Source organism: Branchiostoma belcheri, unplaced genomic scaffold (genome assembly GCF_001625305.1).
Source record: "Branchiostoma belcheri isolate BF01 breed outbred unplaced genomic scaffold, Haploidv18h27 scaffold4, whole genome shotgun sequence".
NCBI lineage: Eukaryota > Metazoa > Chordata > Leptocardii > Amphioxiformes > Branchiostomatidae > Branchiostoma > Branchiostoma belcheri.
In genome coordinates, this window is record NW_017804020.1 from 2,374,810 (window position 1) to 2,394,949 (window position 20,140).

General features: G+C 41.9%; 2 protein-coding genes across 2 annotated transcripts in view; one reads left to right on the forward strand and one right to left on the reverse strand.

Annotated features, from left to right (window-relative positions):
- The first annotated feature begins 935 nt into the window (after positions 1–935).
- LOC109476898 (amidase-like) lies at positions 936–14,889 on the forward strand. The gene is made up of 19 exons (XM_019777914.1): positions 936–1,266; positions 1,531–1,638; positions 1,958–2,084; positions 2,490–2,662; positions 3,072–3,211; positions 3,680–3,880; positions 4,099–4,173; positions 4,541–4,706; positions 5,315–5,377; positions 9,075–9,182; positions 9,539–9,665; positions 9,857–10,029; positions 10,501–10,640; positions 11,153–11,353; positions 12,227–12,392; positions 12,847–12,909; positions 13,035–13,182; positions 13,596–13,735; positions 14,374–14,889. The coding sequence occupies exons 1-19, from the start codon at positions 1,236–1,238 to the stop codon at positions 14,568–14,570; spliced, it is 2,547 nt and encodes an 848-aa protein (XP_019633473.1). The 5' UTR covers positions 936–1,235; the 3' UTR covers positions 14,571–14,889.
- A 637-nt stretch (positions 14,890–15,526) lies between these two features.
- LOC109477081 (amidase-like) overlaps positions 15,527–20,140 on the reverse strand; it is a 10,375-nt gene continuing 5,761 nt past the window's right edge. Inside the window, exons 4-11 of the mRNA XM_019778126.1 lie at positions 19,895–20,067; positions 19,363–19,502; positions 18,706–18,906; positions 18,289–18,363; positions 17,896–18,061; positions 17,074–17,221; positions 16,468–16,607; positions 15,527–15,950 (exon numbers count right to left, since the gene is read on the reverse strand). Of these exons, the coding sequence (XP_019633685.1) occupies positions 15,757–15,950; positions 16,468–16,607; positions 17,074–17,221; positions 17,896–18,061; positions 18,289–18,363; positions 18,706–18,906; positions 19,363–19,502; positions 19,895–20,067 (1,237 nt within the window). The 3' untranslated portion in view covers positions 15,527–15,756. The remainder of the gene's footprint in view (positions 15,951–16,467; positions 16,608–17,073; positions 17,222–17,895; positions 18,062–18,288; positions 18,364–18,705; positions 18,907–19,362; positions 19,503–19,894; positions 20,068–20,140) is intronic.

Below are 20,140 nucleotides of genomic sequence, written 5' to 3' on the forward strand. Positions count from 1 at the left end.
ACAAACAAACAAACAAACAAAACAAGGACACTCAGTATCCATAAACATATTAACTGAAAATTAAGATATCAAGTTGTACATGATGTTACTTTCCTGCTGTTTACTTGTATCAAAGCCACATGGATAATAAATACAGAATGGTGTTTTTTAAATATATTTTTCTGACATTTTTTATTGTTTATTGTGGTTTATCGTGGAACAACTCTCCTTTAGCTGACCACCAGTGGGTGAAAGCTATTCATCCAGGAGAGGGATTCATCCAGTACATAGAAACATCGGACCTAGCTGAACGCGGTGTAACCGATTTCATCTCATGTTTTAATCTGATACTAACGTTACTACTCGTTTCTATGTAAATAAAATGGTTCTTTGGGAGGCAGGTTACTAGTTTAGAAGAGGGAATGAATGCCTAATAGTTTTAAAGAGTGTAAAAGAGGTGCTGTTTTATTCTGAAACGTGGTCAGGACTAGTGTGTTCACTACGTCCCCACGCACTATTGAATACAGTACTGAACATTCCTGTCCTTGGTGCTGAACGCTATCCACTTACAAGCCAACACGGCTATTCATTGTAACAACACTTTATTTCAATCCGCCACTTTTCAGCATTTCCACAATTGAATCATAGGTCAACATTGGGCTGTTACTGCTTGCTTAAACAGTTTTTGAGCGGGCTATCCAAAGTTCTTAAACTGTTTTACGTGAATGTTATTGTACATTACCTTCGACACATACTCCGACCTTGAGTTATTTAAATGAAGGAAGATTTAGGCATCTTCTAGTTGCCATTATCACTTGCAAACAACCATGCATATCTACGCAACAGTGATTTTAAAACCCAACTTGACTTTGGACCCTACAGGACTTGGAATAACCCCGCATTTGAACATTGCATCATCATCATCAGGTCAGGGGTCATATTCTGAGGCACGGCCGCGGAGGCCAGTAAACAACATTCAGACTTCTCCTGCCTGTCCAGCTCCGTTCAAACTCAGGTCATGTTTTCTACGATAGATACGTAGGCAAAAACGTCGCTATCCTCACAGTTCAACTGTGATTGAGTTCAGTTGCGATAACGTTACGAATAGTTAGAATTTGAAAACCCGGAAAATACTATAAATTTATAAACAGACGTCTGACTCGGAGCCTTTTTCGCCGTTTTTAAGTGCAAAGTTAGACCACCTCCACCTCCAAGCATTCTTTAGGCATTGGAAAAACGAATTGCTTTCCAGCAGAATGCAGAGTGGAGCTGACAGCACTGCTGAAGGTGAGTAAACACCTTGGAACAGCAAGGTAGTGGGAGGGGCGAGGGGTTGACGGAAAAAGCGGTCCAGTCTGGTCGGGGTGGAAAAAGCGGTCCGGCGACGCAGTTGACCGCCTAGCAGAACGTGGCAGAATGTTTGAACGATTGCATGATGCCACTATGACACCATTAGATTCATAACATCAAATGTTATCACACAATGGATAATAGCATAGCTATAACATTATTAATGTAAAAGCTACAGCAGTCATGTTGTGTGTATCACAGGGTTGTACACCCCTCCTGCTGTCCACACACCCTCATTACAACAACTCTCCCAGTCAGCTGCCAAGTTCAACCTGGACATGGATGAAGCAGAACTAAAGCAATATCAAGGTAAGGATCATTGCTATATTATATGAATTATACTATGTGTAATTCTAACATGTCTTCCTTTAGAATAGCAGAACTTGTTGTAAAATGTAACATGAGGTGGATTGAAGAATGTGCTTCATAGTTCACCTATCATTGTTCAGACTCCAGGGCATGGCACAAACATATTCTGCAACCTTTTTCATGATTGTGATTCATCCAATCATTATACTACTTGCTGAATGAACACACCTGTACGTGAGTGAAGGCCTTGTCTCTAATGTCATAGATCAGCTTATATATATCATAATGTAACGTTCTGCAATCTACTCTGTTGACAAAGATGTCATCAGGGAATCGCTGGTGTCTTACCAGCGAGTGGCTGAGATGACAGAACCCATTCCAGCTGTGAAGTGGCCGAGAACACCAGGCAGGCGTCCTGAGCCTGAAGACAACCCACATAATGCATGGTCAGTGGTGATGGAGGAGGGGTGGGGGTAATGTTGTAGTTAGGTGCAAGAGGGTTCAGACAAGGTTGTTTTAAACATCATCCGTGATTCGTAATGTTTCATACAAAGCTGCTTTTTGGAGGATACAATCAGGTTATGAACAATATATGAAGTCAATCATACACTTACTGTTTGCTGTATCAATGCTCCTGATGTATACTTGTAAATGCTGTGCCTCATGACTTTCATGTTATATCAATGGATACCCAAGATGGCTATATGATAGCTAATAGTCCTGTACTCATGAATGACTGTTGGGCATTACCACAACGAACATGTAATTTGTGATATGTTAGTGTGGAGAGACAATTTCGTACGTTCATAATGCCATATAACGACTGTCTACAACTACTCATTGTTTTAAAGGTACTGGCGAACAGAGATCACGGGTGCTCCTTCAGGAAAGCTACAAGGGAAGACCGTGGCCATCAAAGATAACGTGGCCGTTGCGGGGGTTCCTATGACAAACGGCAGTCGCATGATGGAAGGATATATCCCTGAGTATGATGCCACCATTGTCACCAGGATCCTAGATGCAGGCAAGAATGTACCTTAATACTGTATGTATCCAACTTTTAACGCAACAGAAAAAGTTGTCATTTTTTAAAGCAATTATTGTATCTAAATCCCATATACTCTGGGAAAACAGAAGTTCAGATATACAGACCCTAATTTTTGTTATGATGATTGCCTTTGCCAGATGGTTAATATGTTTTTGGTAGTGTTTGTATGTGTGTGAACTACGTGATATGTAATTTAGCACAATAACTCAAGAACCTATGAATAGATTGTAATGAAACTTGGTAGGTGGGTAGGTCTTGATAAGACCTCAAAATGATTAGATTTTAGGCTCCCTGGTGGCTTGCCTTGGTACTGAAATGCCATCTCCTAGACTACCCTTATTACTCCCAAAATAACCCTTATAACATGGTTTGTACTTTTTCATAGGTGGGACCATCAAGGGAAAGTCTGCGTGTGAGGACCTGTGTATGTCAGGTGACAGTTTCACATCTGTTACCGGCCCAGTGCTGAATGCTCACAACAGGGAAAGGTCTGCTGGAGGCTCGAGCAGTGGAAGTGCCACTCTGGTACAAATTATGAATCATTATAAAGCTCAGTACAATATGAGAAGTTGTGAAAATATAAAAACAAATGCTATACCCTTGCATTACATTGTCATACTTCCATCAATATAGTAAGTATTATTACTCTAGGGTACAGGGATTTTCTTTTACACAACTAAAACGTTTCTCACCATGCTTACGTTTCGATGTCTATCAGAGACTCAGAGCTCTGAGGAAGGTGTCTAAAAAGTTTTGGATGTGTAAAAGAAAATCCCAGGCCTATATCCTAATATATGTTACCAGTCCTACCCGATGAAACCATTTTCGGTAGTTCAGTGAAACATGTCAGATAAAACTTTAAAGCATCTTTCTATATTCATTATACAATTAGCTCTCACTGGAATAATTAGATAGCAGGATAGTTTTTTTTTCAATGCTGATTGCATTTCTGCTCATTGGTGCATGATGTACTTTTGCTTGAACATCACCCAGCTTGCACTTGGGGAGGTGGACCTTGCCATAGGCGGAGACCAGGGCGGTTCTATCCGGATCCCTGCGGCCTGGTCCGGAGTGGTGGGCCTGAAGCCGACCTACGGACTGGTGCCCTACACGGGCTGTGCCTCTATAGAGATGACCCTGGACCATGTGGGACCCATGGCCAGGACTGTACATGATGTCGCTCTCATGTTGGAAGTGAGTAAAAATGAGTACGTCGGCAGAATGTACTAACCTTGTATTGTATTGTGCATGGCACTTTGGGCATAACTTTTAAAGTTTGTTGTGTTTGCGTATTTGCATATTGCGTATGAACTTTTAATTTGTAATTAATATGGTATACTGGTGAGTGGTGACTGATATCATATCATGTTTATGTCAGTGTAGTAGCAGTGATATGATTTCCCCTTATACAGGTTTTGGCTGGGTATGACGATGGTCTAGATCCGCGCCAACCAGCAAACCTAACTGTGCCAGAATACACAAAACAGGTTAGTTCTGTATAATATATTTATTTCTGCAGAAGGAAAACATTTTTAAGCTCGGTTTCTTCTTCTACTTCTCTTTAAAACAAATAAAGTCAATGACCTGGATCAGACATCTGTCACCATGGTAACTGGTGCTGTAGCAGATACCCTGTGGTGTTGGGTTACATTATGTAGCAAGTTGCATGACGGAGTTGGAGGGGTTGTTCAAATAGCTTTATCATCACATATATATACCAAAACTCAAAGAAATCTGTCAAACCCGCCATGAGTTACATGTATAGCTGTGAACACTCAAACACAACCAAAAACAGTACCTTCCCACAATTACTTCCTCAGAGGTAACAAGTGATTCCACTCTATATCCTTACAGCTGACAGGTGACCTGAGCGGCATAAGAGTTGGTCTGCTGAAGGAAGGGTTTGGGAATGAATGGGCAGAACCTGATGTAGATGAACTGGTCCGTGCACAGGCACACAGGCTGACTTCAGCTGGTGCTGTAGTGGAGGACATGTCTGTTCCCTTACATTACCCAGATGGTACTTTCCTCTTCTTGTTGACACTTTTTATTATATATTGGTTATGCTGAAGGGTATCAGATTTTGTGTTCAAGGCTTGAAACTCCACCTGCATATGCAGTTTGGTGCAGGTAAAATTGGAGCTGTGCATGTATTTCTGATGTCTACCTGCTCCTAACCTGCACTGGTCCATGTACTGCGTATATGCAGTTTAGTGCAGGTAAAATTGGAGCTGTGCAGGTATTTCTGATGTCTACCTGCTCCTAACCAGTGTACTGGTCCATGTACTGGGTATATGCAGGTTAGTTCAGGTAAAATTGGAGCTGTGCAGGTATTTCTGAATTTTACCTGCATCTAACCTGTAATGTTACCAGTCCATGTACTGGGTCTGGGTAATAATATACTTTATGTGTATGTGGATTTTTATTTGCTTCATTGACTGTTACCAACCTTGGTACAGGTTTGTGTCAAAATTTGTCTGGTGCAGAAAGGATTTAAAGCTCTGGTGTTGTTTTATGTAATAGAATCCTGCTTTCAAATGCTTTGCAGGTTGCAGTGAGCAATCATAATGACCAATTCTTCCATGTAAAATGAAATTTGTCATAGGCTCTGTTTACATTGTTTTGCAGCCTCCCATATTTATAGCACAATAAATGAAGGCTGTTTGGAGACTATGATAAAAGGGAATCCAGGTGAGTCATTTCTATGTTAATTTTTTTCTTGGAAATGAACTTATAATGTGTAAAAGAAAAGGTTCTCAGATTACTGATTTCACATAATCAGATATTAAAGTTTTTATCTTGTCCATGTTATTAGATAAAAAGAATATGGTACATGTTGTATCTATGTTTACCTTTGCAGAAGAAAAATATATTGCTTTTTGATCTATTTCTTCTCCTTCTCCAAACATATGAGGTCAATGACCTGGACCAGACTGCTCTCACCATGGTAACTGGTGTTGTAGCAGACACCCTGTGGTGTTGGGTTATATTATGTAGTAAAACAGTTGGAGGGGCTGGTCACCATATACATAATATATACTCCATGAATGTGTTTGAATAAGACAAAATTTTACCTTTCTAGTTATCTTAAATACCAGGAAGACTTATTCTAAGTTTGTTTACAGAAATGCAATTAACTTTAATCTGATATTATATAACCAAGGTTCTGATGTTTTACCACTAATAATCCACAGGAGTAGGTGTAGGCTGGAAGGGCTTCTACCCTACAAGCATGCAGGATGCCTTAGCTAAAGGATACAGAACACGGCCAAATGACATGTCACCAACTGCGAAATTTACATATTTGATGTATGATTGTATCACAACAAACTATGGGAACAGGTAATGTTCTAAACTATTAATTCCTATCTTTCTTGTTTTAAAATCAAATGCTGCTTTATCAGAATTTAAGGAGACCTAATATATGGGTACATGTTTTAAATGTAGGGACTTTTATAAGTTAAAACTTGTACTTCAGATTATACTGTATTGCCTGCCATTCACTTGTTACCTCTGAAAATGGAGGTACCGTATTCTTTGCGTTTGTCTGTCTGTGTGTTTGTGTTTCTGGATATTTGTGTCAGCTTAGCTGAAGGTCTTGATGGATTGTGATAATGCTTGATGTATATGAATAGGTCTTGTTACATTTGGAATAATGCATAATTTGCAGTGTGACAAAACAGACAAAAATGTGGACTAATAGTCATTTTAGTGATTAAAATCAAGAGAGATGTTCACTAACAACTTAATTTTAACTGAAACATTGTTTTCACTTGAAGGTTCTATGCCAAAGGACAGAACTTGAGTCGTGTGCTGACACATGCGTACAACCAGGCTCTCAGTAGGTATGATGTCATCATCATGCCCACCATTCCATTCAAGGCAACCAAGCTTCCAAATAAGGACATATCCACCAGTGGTAAGTTTGCTTTGGTCTCTCTTTCTGCTTTTCAAAATTTTCTTCATCTTATATGATATGTATTATGATTTGTTGTAATGTATGAAAACTGATTGTACAACATTTTATCACATCAGATGTCAAATCATGGAGCTAGAAAAGGTTGATCAGCACGAAAGATTTAATATTTTTTGTATTACTGTGGTTATAGAGCTATATATTTGTACTACAAAGATGTATATTACCCTTTCATCTGTTCACCTGTACTAAGGCCGATAGGGCATGAATGTACAATAAAGGTTATTATTAATACTGGGGTCCAAACAAAAAAAGGCTAGGACCTTTTTTTCTAGGGTTGGTCGACAGGAAACAAAACATTTTGTTTCCTAGCTTTATTTTTAAAGTGGTACTTGCATACTTGTTGCATAATCGCTTTTAATAATTGTTGTATGATTGACTTTTTCAGAAATCGTCAGGACGGCGCTGAATTTTGGACAGGTGACCAACGTATGTCCGTTCGACCTGACCGGACACCCCGCCCTCAGCATCAACGCAGGGTTCTCACACGGGCTGCCCGTCGGCATGATGATCGTCGGCCGCCTGTTCAATGACGCCACCGTGCTGAAAGTGGCACATGCGTACGAGAAAATTAGGGATTCAGTTTGATTTCAAAGACATGATTATTTTTTGTGTAACAGTGGGGGGGTTATAGGCGCTACCAACTGACCCGGCCAATGGGTCTAGGCCTTTTAGCCGAGTGGTTTGAGTGTCAGGATTTTAAGCTGGCAGCCTGGCCTGGGAGGTCGTGGGTTCGAACCCCAGCCCGGGACCAGGGGTTTTTATCTGTTTCTACTCGCTCCTCCAGTTTCTTACATTTGCTCTGTTTCCTGTTCTTCTTCTTCTCCAAACCAATAAGGTCAATGACTTGAACCAGACGTCTGTCACCATGGTAACTGGTGTTTGGTTACATGATGTTGCAATTTTATAGCAGGAGGGATGTAGACTCCTGTCACCATATATATGAATGTGTTTGAGTAAGAATTGACAGAGCAGACCATATGCAAAGGTAAACATTATGCATATGCTTTGCAAATGTTACCTTTCAGGTTGTAAATTTGGTAATGTTAAGTAGGTTGGGAGCAAGGTCCAGGCATTTATCAATTTCTGGTGTAATGGACAAATGAATTATGAATGAAAAACTTTATTATAATGCCTTGTGTAGTATAGGCAAGGAGGTTATAGTATATAACCTCCTTGGTATAGGCAATACGCCTAAATACAGGTGATATTGAAGCAACAGGTATACGTCTATTACATAGCAACAGGAAAACACAGAAAATAACACATAAATATTCGTGATACAATATTATGTGTGATCTAAGGCACAGCTTCTCCGTGCTTCTAAGTGTGACAACAGGCACGTTTGTCAAAGCACAAGAAAATGATTTTAGATGTTCGTGTAACTTTAAACATATAACTCCTCTTGCGGAGGTTAAATGCACTGCAGCCTGTAATGTTTATATCATCAGTAAATGCTACTGTACAGCTACAACGTTACAGCAATAAAATATAGATATAGCGTCTCATCTAACATTGTATACAAGGTATAATGCTATTAGTTTTCTTAACTTTATCCATACTCTTCGTAAGTGTATGTTTTACCAAGGACATTACATGTGTCCTTGGTTTTACTCACTACAGAACAATAACAATCGCCCTGGCTTTAAAGTTCAGAGTTCAAATGTGGGAGTGGTAGATAGGACTCGGATACTTCCTACCGCTGTGAGCGTAACCTGTGTCACTGTTAACCCGTACGGAACGATGCTGTGGCCTGCTGCGGGTGTGTTCAGACGACTGGGCGGCTATGGCAGGGTCGTGGTGCAAAGGAGAGGGAAAGGTAAGAACAGGTGCGAAGGGGGCGGTGTACTAGGGGTTATGGTACAGCCACAAATGTTTACATTCGGGGTTACCAAAATACTGCATAACATCGTGCTACGTATATGTACCCTAAGTCCAGTGTGCGTGTGCATGTTGAAATGGGGTAATCACAGTGCGTTCAGCTTGCAGGTGTCAGAGTAACGAAAAATGTGTAGTAAAATGCCTTCTTCAAATTACAAATAGTGTCATAAAGCCCATCATTTACTATTACAATTAACGTGTGTACAAGGACATTATATAAAGACGTATAACACCACGGCACCTTTGTGTTTTGTGACTACGCAATGCGGATTAACGTTATAAATTAAAACGTTTACCTACAGAATTTGCCCTGCTACATATCAGCGCGATGATCGTTGTTTCCAGCAGTGCGTGAGTGTACTTTCGCCCTGTTTGTCAAGCCGCCAACATAAGATAAACATCGAAGGTAGGGTCAACTTAGTGTCAGGGTCGTAGCGAGTTCAGGCATGGCCTTCAATGACTGTTCGCACGAGAGCCTCCTACCAATTGTTTTCTACTAAACCGAGACTGACATATATTGCTATCCAACAGGGCGGTACGCCGCCCCGGCTGTCCGTACGCCGTCCCTACAGCAGCTATCCCGGGCAGCGGACAAGTTCAACCTCGAGCTAGACCAAGCGGAACTACAGGAATTTCAAAGTAAGAATTGAAAAGGACTCAAATAGCAAACATACTAGGAAAGGGTGATACAACTGTTAAGTGTCAGTCTTAAATTCTATTTGCAAAAGATCTTCTCGTAACACAAATGTTTTGCTGTGTTTCCTCTTCAAACACAAAAGGTCAATGACCTGGACCAGACGGCTGTCACCATGGTAACTGGTGCTATAGCGTATACCCTGTGGTGTTGGGTTACATTATGTAGCAAGTTGGAGGGGCTGGTCACTCCATGCATTGTATGTATGTGTTCGAGTAAGAAAAACAAAGCAGTAGTTGGTCTACACCATGCATTTGTTTTGCAAATGTTCTACTAACTATGTAATTTTTTTGTGCTTTAGATGTAATGAAGGGTACCTTGGCGTCCTACCAGCGGGTTGACCAGCTAGTGGAGCCGGTACCGCCCGTCAAGTGGCCGCGGACGCCGGGCTGGCGGCCTGGCCCTGAGGAGAACCCGCACAACGCATGGTGAGCGTGCCTTCGTAGTTCGTACATTAAACAAATTTAGCGTAATTATCGTTGAACAACACAACACAACAGAACAGAACATAACACAACGCATCTCGTTTTTACCGTGGCCGACAAGTACACATCACGCAGGTGTTTGCGCGACGACGCAGGTGTGTACTTCTGGGCCACGGTACGTTTCCATGCTCTAGGTACTGGCGAACAGAGATCACGGGTGCTCCTTCAGGCAAGCTACAAGGGAAGACCGTGGCCATCAAAGATAACGTAGCCGTGGCGGGGGTACCTATGATGGACGGCAGTAGGGTACTGGAGGGATATGTGCCAGAGTTTGATGCCACCATTGTCACCAGGATTCTTGATGCTGGTAGGATTTTACCAATTAGAACAATCGCAGCATGAAAGTTCACCTGTTTAAGTACAAGTCATCATGAAATAAAGACTAAACTTTAGGAGTGAAGGAGGCGGTTTACATTAGAGCTCACAGACCTACCCTGAAGAGAGACGGGGGGCGACACAAGTTATCTGGCACGTATGACCCGCTTCTCTGGTCACTGTTCCAAGAGTAGACGGGTCCATTCCTTTATTAATTAACAAGGTTGAAGAATTCGAAGGCAGCTGAAAATTTGCGGTAAGTCTCAATTTATTTCAGCGTTGGAAGGAAAGTCTTTATTTCATAGAACAATCATGTTGATTTTTTTTCGTAAATCACATCTAGTTGTCACCGGTGTACCTTATTCTTGAAATTACAATAAATGATTGTACTACGGCATTTTCCATGGTAACTAAAATGGTATCTCTTTTGCATCAATTTTCCATGAATGCTCTATCTCTTCAGGTGGAGTCATCAAGGGGAAGTCTGTGTGTGAGGATCTGTGCATGTCTGGTAACAGTTTCACCTCAGCCACTGGACCGGTGCTGAACGCGCACGACAACACCCGGTCATCGGCAGGCTCCAGCGCCGGCAGCGGCACTTTGGTACGCCGATGACATTCTCTCTAAGCAGAGGTTTAGTCTACAGCTTACTTTTGACACACTTTTTAATCGGGCTTTCTTCTTTGCAATGGTATGAAGTTTTTTTCGGGCTTTAATCGGGCTTTCGTCTTCATAATGGTATCTTGCTTTCGCAAGCGGATGCTGTCTTACCAATTCAGTACTGTCATGCCAATTCAACCACCAGAATGTCTGCTTGGAGACATTTGGAGACAGAAATGCAAGATTTCTGGTCTTTTATGATCCCACTACTTCCGAAGTTCGTATTTTAGGATGACAAGTGTTATCCCCAACGTATCATTCAAGATTCTGCCGAAAGATTATGCACAGTGATCATCGGCAAGACACAGTTATTGTCCATGTCATTTCCAAATCCAAAATAGTAAATATCTCGTTTCTCATAGCCATACAGAAAGGGTTTCCCTTTACTCGTCGATGGCTATAGTCTTCTTCGTAAAACTATATACTAACACGGGCGTGTATGTATTGATTACCAGCTGGCATTGAAAGAAGTAGACCTGGCGATCGGAGGAGACCAGGGCGGGTCCATCCGGCTGCCTTCCGCCTGGTCCGGGGTGGTGGGACTGAAGCCGACCCACGGGCTGGTCCCCTACACCGGGTGCCTTCCCATGGACACTACTATCGACCATATCGGACCGATGGCCAGGACTGTGGCAGACACCGCACTTATGTTAGAGGTGAGGATATTGTGATTAAAATATGTTTAAAATACGTAGGCATGATGATGAGTATATTGATGACTAGCCCCTCCAACTTTGTCCTGCAACTTGCTACATAATGTAACCCAACACCACAAGGTGTCTGATACATCACCAGGTACCATGGTGACAGACGTCTGGTTGAGGTCGTTGACTACGTTTCTGTAGACATCGCAAACCGAGTAATGTCTATGGCTTACGGTTTTACGGAGATGACTTATTTACCAACCATAGTTTGGGGGCTAAAGCATAGATCAGTCTGCATGTATAAAATTACATATAAGGTATAAAAGAATGATTTTGTTTTTTAAATTTGATCTGAAGGTCCTTGCCGGATATGATGGTGGCCTGGACCCGCGGCAGCAGCCAAACCTCACCGTACCGGAGTACACCAGCCAGGTCAACCTCACTATTATCGACACTATGTTTATATAGCAAGCGCTCGCTTTTACTGATAACAACTTGTATGTTACACCTTTGTTAATATTAAGGCTGTCATGAATAAAAGGTAAGGGTCAAGTGTAAAACATTAACAAGAGACATAACGAGGACGTTGGAGTTTTAACAGCAGGAATAATATAAACGGTAATACGATTAATCTAACACTCTTTCTTGTTTGTGCACCCTTCTGGTCCGAAAAAAAGCTCAGACGGTCAAGAATTTCGTCCTTCAGCTAATCATGTGCTTTGTCGGTTTTGCTTAGTACCTTTGGTAAGATGTTCATGTTTTCGGTAGCGTTCGTGTGTATGTGTCTGTATAGTAAACACGATAGCCTGATAAGGCTTGGATGGGTTGTCTTGACACTGGTATGTGGGTAGGTCTTGTTGGTGACTGTAGAATATATTATTACAGTTAACCGGAGACCTTAGCGGCACGAGGGTGGGCCTGCTGAAGGAAGGGTTCGGCCAGGAGCTGTCAGAAGCTGACGTGGACGACATGGTGCGTCACGCGGCTCACGGGCTGACGTCCGCCGGTGCTACAGTGGAGGAAGTGTCCGTCCCAATCCACTATCCCGATGGTATGTATTGTTTTTATTCCATCGAAGCTGTTAAGCTGCACCGTTGCCTGTGAGGTCGAATTCAATCTTGTACTTGATAGGTATAGTTCGACACGCAACAAAAAGGTACAACAAAAAAAAAATCACTAGGGCTTACATTTATAACATTTTTAATGTTGTTCACATTCTCAAGAGAACCTATTGTTTTTGCTCCATTCGCTTTCTGACAAATAAGGTCAATGACCTAGACCAGACGGCTGTCACCATGTTAACTGGTGCTATAGCAGACACCCTGTGGTGTTGGGTTACATTATGTAACAAGAAGCAGTTTGTTGAGTTGGGGTGCTGGTCACCATATATATGTGTTGCCTTTCTAGTTCTAGATGGTTCCCCCCCCCCCCCCAAAAAAGCTTTCGTGTTTTGGTAAGTATTTTTTAAGTTAAGATCTGTACTGAACCTTTGTTTTCACTCTCAGGTACTCACATTTGGAATGCATTGTCAGTCCAGGGAGTCATGCAGATCATGATGAAAGCAGACGGTACGTCAAATTAATGACATTTTGTTTATTTCTTAGGGGCTCTAAGTTTTTGTAGAAATATCAAACTCTCTAAAATGTTTGCATTCGTATTATATATCAAGGAAATATTTCCTCGTGATTTCCAGGAGTTGGTGTTGGATGGAAAGGTTTCTACCCGACGAGCATGATGGGTTCTCTCGCGAGAGGATACAAATCTCGCGGGAACGACATGTCAGCGACACTGAAGCTCCTGGCCTTGCTTGGCGAATACCTCAACGAGAACTATGGAAACAGGTAATGTCTCTAATATGGCATAACAGTTCAGTACGTAACAGATAACAGTGTAGGGAACACTTTATATCATCATTCACACCTTTAAACATCTAGGCAAAATTAAGGAAAATGTTCAAACCACAAGTAAATGAAGTTTCATTTTGCTGTTTCTCAAGTTTTTTTTCAACTTATTTCATGCCGCCATCAACGTAGAGGACAGATACGGGAAAGGACAATACTAATTTTCACTTGAGTTAAGTGAGGAAAGTTGTGTAAAGTGCCTTTCCCAAGGGCACAAGATCGGTGGCGTGTCAGGACTCGAACCCGGGAGCTCTTGGTTCCGAGTCGAGCACTTTGCAGTTACACCACACGACCCACTGTACGTATTGTGTTGAATGAAATGATTCAAAGAATGCTTTTTTGTCTATCTACAGGTACTATGCCAAGGCCCAGAACTTGTCTCGAACGCTGACCAATGCGTACAACGAGGCCCTGGATAAGTATGACGTCCTCATCATGCCTACTATTCCGTACAAACCTCTGAAGCTTCCCGATGAGGATGTGTCCATCAGCGGTGAGTTCCCTCACATTGTGTACAAACCTTGTGCATGTTATTCTGTTTCAATGATTGTAAGATAACTTTCCTTAGATATTTCTTTTTTGCACTTTAGGATTGCAGCAGACTAGCGAAGATACCCGCAAAGAACTACGTTTTCCCTTCTGTCATACTACTCTCCTAACAGAGTTGTAAGCTTCGGCTTATTTTGGCCTGCTTCATACGGCTTTCTTTTTTGTATTGGTGCCTTTTTTATGCCGCAGAAGGTATCTGCAAATGGATACTGCCAGACCTATTCCACACTGTCTTTGCAGCCACTAAAAGGTCTGCTTGGATCTCAGTCTGTCAAACTTCATCAATAGAAGTTAAACTTTTCTCAGCTCACAGTCGGTGGGTGAAAATGCAAATGTCACACAGTTTCAAGTTTCTGACCCCTTCCCCACTAGTATGAAATTGTCCGGATCGAGCCGTGTAAATTCGCTTTGATCCGGTTTCGATTCGGCTCGATCCGGACAATTCTATTCTAGTGGGGAAGAGCCAGAGATTTGAAACTGGCTTGAAACAATTTGCATTTGCACCTACCGACTGTGAGTGGGAAAAGGGCCTAAAGAACTGGCAGGTGTAACATGTAACCGTCTATGACCTGCTTGTTTCAGAGATGTGTGGCATGGCACTGACTCAGATCTACAACACCTGTCCCTTCAACGTCACCGGACATCCGGGGCTCAGCATCAATGCCGGATTCCTACAGGGACTTCCGGTCGGCATGATGATCATTGGCCGCCATTTTGAGGACGCCACTGTGCTGAAGGTGGCTCACGCATTCGAGAACATTCGAGATTCGAATTTGTAAATTTGGTCCATATACATGATGTTGTCGCCCACTTCTCGTGTAAAGAGCAAATGTGCATTATATGTAATGTTCTTGAAGGAATGGTTAGTATCTATCAATGTAGGCTTTCTTGAATAATAATGAAAGTAATGAACGGTTACGGAAGCCAACGCAAGATGTACGGAAACTACAAGCATCTGTCGTAGTAGGTCTGTTGGTATTTTAATGTTGTGTATGCAAAATTTTTCTGACATTATACGGTTTATAATGGACCTTTTCATATATGTTAGCTACACATTTAGCAACTGGATAATCATCAATAAACAGTGTCAGAGAGAATGCGATGCACATGGATGGAATTTTTCTTCTCATTTATATAAAGCTGGTAAGGGTGATCAGTACTCAGATTTTACCTTCAATAGACGTAAAATACAACAATTGATAACACGTGAGTCTTCAACTAGGGCGGTTTTTGTCCGATGTCATGGTGCTTTTTAGCAGATTCATGTTTTATCCTTTATAAAAGCGCTTGCAAAATAGTTACTACTGATTACTAAACATAATTCTATTTTAGTACATCAACGCCTTATATAAATTCTATTTGATGATGCTGTAAATCTTTTACTCTTTCTTTATACATTGTGTACATGTACATAATAGTCAAAGTCAAACTTTATTGCACAACAATTGTAGCAGAAACAATGTATGGCAAGCTCTTCAGAGGTACTTGCCTGCAAAGCTGGTGTGTTATGCCGAAGGGCGGTTATACCGGCTATACTGATACAGATACTACATATCAAACTGATATCTATTCTAACATCTACAGTAATGCTTATAAGTTCTATATATATCAAGACTAACACTACACTATTTTCTTTATTACCACACTATTTCATATAGGTGATACAATATATATGTAAAATGGCTTACATGATAATGTAGTTATAGGCATCATCTGCTGTCTCTTATTCTTTCGTACGTAACTTTGAGGACTGTTACGTCATCAAAATGGCGGCCGACGATCATCATGCCGCTACGCTCACTCGGTGGTTTTATTCGGTGGTTATAGCAACTGACAAGGCTTCATATCACACCATATACATCTCAGGGCGGGTCATTAACCCTTAATTATTATCCAACGGGATAAATTATATTTGATGATACTGTAATTCTTTTACTTTTTTTTCATACATGTACATGATATGCATCATCTGCTGTCTCTAATCCTTTCGTACGCATGCGCCACTCTGAGCACTATTACGTCATCAAAATGGCGGCCGACGATCATCATGCCGACGGGCAGCCCATGTGAGAAGCCGGCATTGATGCTGAGGGCGGGATGTCCGGTCAGGTTGAACGGACACGTGTTGGCTACCACTTTGAACCCTGGCTGACAGAACTCTGAAAAAAAAACAAGGTATGTACAGTTACTGAGTGTGCTGGGTTGGGGGGGGGGGTCACGATATTGCTGTATTCTTTGTTACAATCACAATAAGCTATATGACATAAAAATAATATATAATTATATAATTTTGATTGACATATACCTCTAAAGTTGGCAATATTGTTGTCGGGGGCCTTTTGGCCTGAGTACATGTATCACTTTCAATGGTTGGTTGGTTGGTTTTTCGATGTTTGGGTGGTAAGAAGTAATTTGCATTTGCATCGGGGCTCAGGGCCATTGTTATGCCCGTTCTGTGTACCAGGCCTGTGAAGCAATCTCTGTTTTTACCTGATCCTATTTCGACCAATTATTTGAGTCACACATCGTCATTACTCTCACACCACCCAACCAGCTATTCTCATCTTGGCATTTCTTCTTTTGAAACTCTTGGGTCACGTTATTGCGTTTTTCTATGGGAAGATACCGTAAAACATAAAGATTATGCTATAACAATAAAAACAAATTTTAGATCACCTTTGATAGAAACGTCCTGGTTTGGAATCTCCGGTGCCTTGAAGGGAACTGTGGGTAGAACCAGTACGTCATACTTCTGTAGAGCGTTGTTGTACGCCTGCGTCAACACGCGGGACAGGTTCTGTCCTTTGGCATAATACCTGAGGATTAAACAAAACTTTTACTAAAAAGGTAACATTTCCAAAGTAAATACAGTATGTTTACCTTCACATAGTCTAGTCCAACAAACTACTGCTTTGTTCATTCTTACTATTTAACACATTCATTTATATGGTGACCAGCCCCTCAACTTGCTACATAATGTAATCCAACACCACAGGGTGTCTGCTACAGCACTAGTTACCATAATTACAGCCGTCTGGTTCAGGTCATTGAAATTATGTATTAGGAGAAGAAGGAGAAACTTGGAAAAGGTAAACATAATAAGGCACCTGTGCTTTAAAATATAACATGGGTTTGGTTTGCCTCTAAGGCAAAAATGGACTCAATGCGTGCAGATATTTTGCAGGCGATTGTAGCTATACCGCACGCAAGTTTACAAAGTGTCTGAAGAAGATAGATTGAAGAATACTTTTAGTAGCCTTGCCTGTCTTGCAACCAACTCACCTGCCACCGTACGTCTCTCTCATATACTCGCCAAACAACATCAGGTGCTTCAGGGTGTGGGAGGTATCACTCGCGCGAGACTTGAAACCTCTCGCGAGAGCTTCTAGCATGCTTGTTTGGTAGAAACCTTTCCATCCCACTCCCAGTCCTGAAACGACGAATCAAACTGCGTGAGCTTTTAAAGTCGCATACATGTAATGGTCACTTTCAAAAACGCATATTACTAAAAATGTACTCAAACGTTAGGTGGGTAAGCAAAACAATTACCGATTTAAAAAAATCTCATAGCGACAGTGGATAAATCAAGTGTGGAAAAAAGTCTAACCGTGTCCCTTAACCATGGTCTCCAACGTTCCTTCAATGGCCACCGTGTTCCACAGATGGCCTCCTATGGAAAAAAAAATCGTCATGAGCAAAATAAAATATTTAACGGTCTTACAGTTCGTTACCCAAGTAAATAGTGACAGTATATTGCAACAAAAACGCTTTTAAAATGCTGGCGTCAAATGCTGGGAATAGCTGGTTGGGTGGCGTGAGTGTGATGATGACGATGTGTGACTCACCTAATTGGTCACCTAATAAGACTTTGGTAATATGTACAATCGTAATATATTATAAACTCTTCCTAACGGAGAAGAGACATTTTGTAATAGTTAATTAGCGGCTACGTGTGATAAAAATTACGTCACTTCTTGATTCATTCGGCCAGTGTATCCTTCCTGACATGTGCTTGGTTTTCAAAAATATTTTGTATCTACTACTTAATATGTAATGACACACACTGACAACGCTTCAAAATTTTGCACAATGAAGATAACACACCGTCGTGGTGCATAGGAACGGATACTTCTTCCACAATGGCGCCCGCTGACGTCATCAGTCTGTGTGCCGCGTCACGCACCATGTCGTCTACGTCAGCTTCTGACGTCATTAGGCCGAACCCTTCCTTCAGAAGGCCAATCCTGATCCCGCTTACATCCCCCGTTAACTTGAGCGGAACATAGATTTCAGTTGAGTTTATGTTTGGCATGAGTATACATGAGAAATGCTAATTTATAAAAGTAATTGTGGATCCAACTAAAGTCAATTTAAGTCAAAGAACGAATTTGTCTGCCTGGTACGTTATATTCTACTAGACCTGAGCAAAACACAAATTTTAGATAGCACTTAGTACTTGCCATGCATGATAAGTCACTTTTGGGATCGCTCTCTCACCTGACTACTGTAGTTCTGAGCGGAGACGTTGGGAATCTGTCGGGGGTCTAGCCCGTCATCGTATCCAGCCAGCACCTGTGGAGTCCAACGATAGAATGTTACTTCAAGCGCCACTTTATCATTCACCAGACCTTCTTAAAGGGGTTAGGATAGTAAAATTCGCATGAATATGGTCTGATTGGCCAGGGGAGTGGGCCCACCATCAGGGTTTCTTTTCACTAGACTCCCCAGGCCCCGGCCCCCTATTTGGGTAAATTTTACTGCTTTTAACCCGCGGTGTTAGTATGTTGGAGATTAGTAACATTTAAGGAATGACAGATACACACTTATCCACGAGCAATTTTAAAAGCCAGAATGATCGGCTGAAACCTTGGCTGAAAAGAGTTATGGTTTGAACGGTGAATGTGTCTAACTGACCTCTAGCATCACGGCGACGTCCTCAACAGTCCTGGCCATGGGTCCGACGTGGTCCAGCGTGGTCTCCACAGAGACACAGCCCGTGTAGGGGACCAGTCCGTAGGTCGGCTTCAGTCCCACCACACCGGACCAGGCCGCAGGGATCCGGATAGAACCACCCTGGTCTCCGCCTATGGCGAGGTCCACCTCCCCAAGTGCAAGCTGCAGGGTGATGTTCAAGCAAGATACCGTGTACGAATGAGCGAAAATGCAATCACGATTGAAAATCTTTTGTCCTCTGCTTACAACTTTTACATCATTTCGGCTATGATAGTATAAACTACAATTCTTCTTACTTGAACAGTGCAGGCCTCTGACAGTCTTGCACGACGATCAACCAAAAACGAAGTTTAAACCTGCCCTTATCGGGTTTGACGCGGCCCCTGCAAATCTGATTTTAATCGCCAGATGACGCCTCTGACAGGTTGCAAAACCAGAAAAGTTACTACCTGGCATGCGCTGGCATGTTTCAGCAAAATCCCACAGCTGTGGATAAAATTTCTGTACAATTCCTAGAATTCTTGCAAACTGCACACAATACTGTACCATTAGGCGCCAACCTAAGGTGTCGCCAAAAATACATCATTAACATACATTTGTAGAAGGCGAAATGCTCACCAAAGCTGCGCTGCCGCTACTGGAGCCCCCAGACGAACGCCCGGGCATGTGTGCGTTCTCTACCGGGCCGGTAGCTGCCGTGAAGCTGCTGGGAGACTTACACATGTCCTCACACACCGCTTTACCTTTGATAAGTCCACCTGGACAAAGAACATTAACAGTAGGTCAACTTGTGGTGCTGTCAGTACGTAGTTCGTACGTGTTACGGTATCCTGGTCTACAACACTGAATTACTAAGTATCCCATATCCTATTACTAATAATAAACAAGAGCCCGTAGGACACAATCCACTGTGAATTTACTATGCTGCTTACGGTGTGAGTGAGTTGTTTGTGAGTGAGACAAATTCATCAAATAGATCGTGAGCCTACAGCTGCAAACGTACAGACATAACTATCAAACTACAATACTCCTGTCAGAGGTCACAGAGATATATCACATTTGTCAGTTTTCTTCTAGTAGTGCATATATTAGGTTTTAAGTTTCTTGAATTGACTCCTCGAATGAAATAATGAAAGAAAAGCTTCAAAACCTGCATCTAAGATCCTTGATACGATGGTGGCATCATACTCTGGCACATATCCCTCCAGTACCCTACTGCCGTCTATCATAGGTACCCCCGCCACGGCCACGTTATCTTTGATGGCCACGGTCTTCCCTTGTAGCTTTCCTGAAGGAGCACCCGTGATCTCTGTTCGCCAGTACCTTGGTGTGGGAAAGGACAAAATTATCACACAAATAAAGGGCCTTAAAGCGATTTGAAACATTCAGAACCTTC